At 48.3% G+C, this 3,732-nt stretch overlaps 1 protein-coding gene across 1 annotated transcript in view; it reads left to right on the top strand.

The window, feature by feature from the left end:
• Window positions 1–983: 983 nt before the first annotated feature.
• Window positions 984–3,732, top strand: part of PET117 (PET117 homolog) — a 7,707-nt gene continuing 4,958 nt past the window's right edge. The window contains exon 1 of the mRNA XM_012812420.2: window positions 984–1,125. Coding sequence (XP_012667874.1) covers window positions 1,030–1,125 — 96 coding nt within the window. The 5' untranslated portion in view covers window positions 984–1,029. The remainder of the gene's footprint in view (window positions 1,126–3,732) is intronic.

Consider the following 3,732-nt stretch of genomic DNA (forward strand, 5'->3'; position numbering starts at 1 on the left):
GCTTTTATTCAAACACACCGCACATGCCTAAAAATGTACTTAGGCTAGAAGGAAATTATTTTAACGGGAAAAAAGTTCCTTTTCAATGTTTGATAGTATGCAGTGGAACAACTCAGTAATTCATGTTACAACCACACAAAACATCCTGCTTAGCTTTATAAATGCTTAAACAGATAATCCACTTTTGTATTTAATACAAATAACATGTAAAGGATTTTTAAAAAGACAAGTTGTTACCACGGAGGAGGTCTGCAAAAAAAAAAAAAAGACAAGTTGAAAAATTAGTCAGAATAGAATTAAAGGCCATCCATTTCTCTGACCTGCATTCTTTTTTTTCTTTTTTGGCCTGGGGTGGGTTTGAACCCACCACCTCCAGGATATGGGGCCAGCGCCCTACTCCTTTGAGCTATAGACGCCGCCCGGCGTTTCGATTTTTAGAAAAATCAAAGCCTGGCCAGTTGTCCCAGAGAGTAGAGGGGAAAGCAAGCGACCGCGTCTAAGAAGTTTAGTTCTGGATCTTCAAGCAAAAAACTTGAGAACTCTACCTGCGTCTCAGAAACTACCCAACTCGGTGGGCACCTGTCCCGGCAAACGGGCAGTGAGAGGCTGCGCTGGGGAAGGAAGTGGGTATTGGGCAAAGCGCCTGCACCAGCCAGGAGCCCAGAGGGTCAGCACGGTACCTCCGTGGGCATGTCGGCGCCTCAGTTCACCCCCGCCGCCAGGACGCCGCGGTGGGGAGCGAGACTGAGTTGGCTCAGGTGTGGAACCCCTACCAGCGCGTTGGGACTAGCTCGCGCCGGAGCTCCGCAGGTAGATTTGGGGTCTCTAACTGCAGCACGCCCAGCAGCCACGCCGCTCGGGCTCGGCTCTTGATTACTTGCGCCTGGCGGCGGCGGGCGGCGCACAGGACGGCTGTAGCTCTGCGCTCGAGGGGTCGAGCCTGGCCCCGACCTGCCGCTGCGCGCGCTCCGCTGTGACCCCGGCGCCTCCGTCGGGCGGGAGGAAGAGGCCGCGAGGGCCGGCGCGGTGATGTCCAGGACCTCGAAGGCAGTGCTGGGCCTCTCGGTGCTGCTGACGGCGGCCACAGTGGTCGGTGTGCACCTGAAGCAGCGGCAGGACCAGCAGGTCGGTGTCACGTGACCGTCTCTTCCGGGCCCGCGCGCGGCGGCCTCGGGTTTCTTGGGGTCTCTGCCCGCGTGCTTCGCTTACTCCTCCTCGAGTCTTTTTCCTTCCGCCTCTCTCGGCCCGGCGCAGCCCCACGCATCTGTGGCTGTGGCACAGCAGCCGGCCAGCTTGGCCCCAGGCACGCGGCTGCCCTCGGCGTGTGCAGTCTGGAGGTCCCGGGTGACGCGGCTGGGACCCCTGAGCGGAAGGGGCCTGCTCCCGCGAGCGCGCGCTCTTGTGCTGCCCGGCGGTTCCATTTTCAAGCCACAGCCAGCCCGCAGCGAAGCGGACCTTTCAGCATCTCACTTGGGCCGCTAGAAAGTAGAAGGCGGGGAAGGGTTTTCCTTGGGGTGCTTTCAGCAAGTTGGGGCTAAAGCCTAATGTGTTTACGTGCCAAGTGCTAATGATTTTATCTTGTGCAAAGGAAACGCCCCCATAACCCACCTTTATTCCTTTGGCCAAGGTAATTTGGTGAGATGTTTTGCGTTTTTTGTTTAACAGTTTGTTATAGAAACTGTGGGTTCTGAGAACGATGCCAGCCACCACATTTTCTTTTTGACATTTTTATTTTTGGAAATATCTGCGATTCACTGATCAGTTACTTGCCGTCTCTTCTGTCTCTTGTGCTTCATTATTTTCTTTTTCATTGAAGTTGGCAAATGTTTAATCACTGACCACTGTATGCCAGGTACCTCACTAAGTACTTTGGGAATACAAAGGTAAAGAAACACGACTGCTCTAGGGTCTATAAACGATCCACATTAGTGCTGAATGTTGAGTGTGAGAAATAATGAACTGGATGAGTCATGAATAAACAGTCTTTTCTTGATTTGTCTGTCCAGAGCTTTGGGCTGTGCTATGTGTTTGGTATACAGCGGCAAAGAAGATGACGTCTTTGTTCTGCATGTTCGCAATCTGGAAATCAGAGGAGGGAAGCATGTGATGATACAAGAATGTTGGGGGGAGATGGAATGACTGATGAAAGGGCACAGAAGAGATTATAGAGATTTGGGTTTAAAGTGTGGTTCTAAGAGGGTAGCTTTTGGAATCGAGGCATGAGACTTCCTTCTCTTAGGAGGAAAAGGAAAAGATGGTGATCTGGAGAAAACTTGAGATGGGGTGGAAGATGGTATGTCAGATGTAGTTTGAGGTCAGTGAAGTCAGTGATTTTTGAAGAGAATCATGGGGGGGTGGGTTGGTCCTGAACCCTAGCTGCTCATCAGGTGTACCTAGCAGGTTTTTGCTGTGTGACTAAGGCTTGGCCCTTACTCTTTACAAATTAAGCCAGAGTCTCTTGGGGGTGGGCCCCTGGAGTAGGTATGTTTTAAAAGCCACTAAGAGGATTTTCAACACAAAGCCAGGGTTGAGAACCACTGTGTTAGAGAGTGGAAAAGAGGTTATTTGGAAATTAGAGATGAAGAAAAGATTGACTAGAATAACCTGGGTATATTTTACATCTGGTCCTTCATTAGGGACTTGCATTCTAGCAGTGGAAAATAGGACGAATTTGATGGGCGTTGGTGGATGTGTCTGAATGTTCAAGGAAGCAAGAAATTAAATAATGACTTGTGTCCTGCTAGGTGCTATTATATACTAAGCACTTTATGTATATCATATGTAATCCTCATGGTAACTCAACAAAAACCAAGTACTACTATATCAGGAGCCAGAGTTCAAGGTGTTGAGTTGTGAAGAGGTTAGAATAGTGAAGAGGTCTTTGGAAGTTAGTAAGGAAGGCTGTTTGGAAGCCAGTAAGGGGAATGGTTAGTAAGGCAGCTAAGTAGAGGTCACAGGAAGGATGGGTGAGGCAATAGGGTAGACATTGAAACCTGGAGGAAGTCTCAAATAATGGGATGGAGAACAAGATCCTAAGCATGTGCTTATGTGTCTGAGAAGGAAGGGTTGCATCTGGGACGCAGGTGTAGAAGGCTGATTCCAGTGGATGGTGTGGGCTTTGTGTGGGAAGGAGTATGTAGGTATGTCATGGTGTAAGGAGCACAAGATGAGAATAAGCACCTCCATGTTTGTCTCATTGGGGGTCTTGCCAAGGGTGCAGGATTCAAGAGAGTTGGGTTTCAGTTGAGTCACCAGTCCCAGGACTCTTAAGTTTCCCAACTTTCTCATAATAGTGAGCGAAGGTATAGGCCTGGAGGAGGTGCAGCAAGCAGGTACTAACTGAGTTTTTAAAACAGATGTAATAATTTTTAGGAAACCAAACATACCCTGGCTGTGGGGCTCTACTTTCATTAATTCTACTTTGTAAGGCCACTATTAAAAACCTATTAGAGTATTTTGTGAGCTATAAACTATAAAATGTTACTTAATAGTAATGACTGAATTAATGCTTTTAAAAGTCTCATCTTAGGTCACAGGTCTATGTTCTGGAATTCTCTACTTGTTTTTTTAGTGTTTGTGAGGGTAACTACCATTGATGGGTCTTTATTTTTTTATTTTTATTTATTTATTTATTTTTTGAGACAGAGCCTCAAGCTGTCCCCCTGGGTAGAGTGCCATGGCTTCACTACTCACAGCAACCTCCAACTCCTGGGCTCAAGCGAGTCTCCTGCC

This window comes from Otolemur garnettii, unplaced genomic scaffold, assembly GCF_000181295.1.
Source record: "Otolemur garnettii isolate 467f Iridium unplaced genomic scaffold, OtoGar3 scaffold00208, whole genome shotgun sequence".
NCBI classification, from domain to species: Eukaryota; Metazoa; Chordata; class Mammalia; order Primates; family Galagidae; genus Otolemur; species Otolemur garnettii.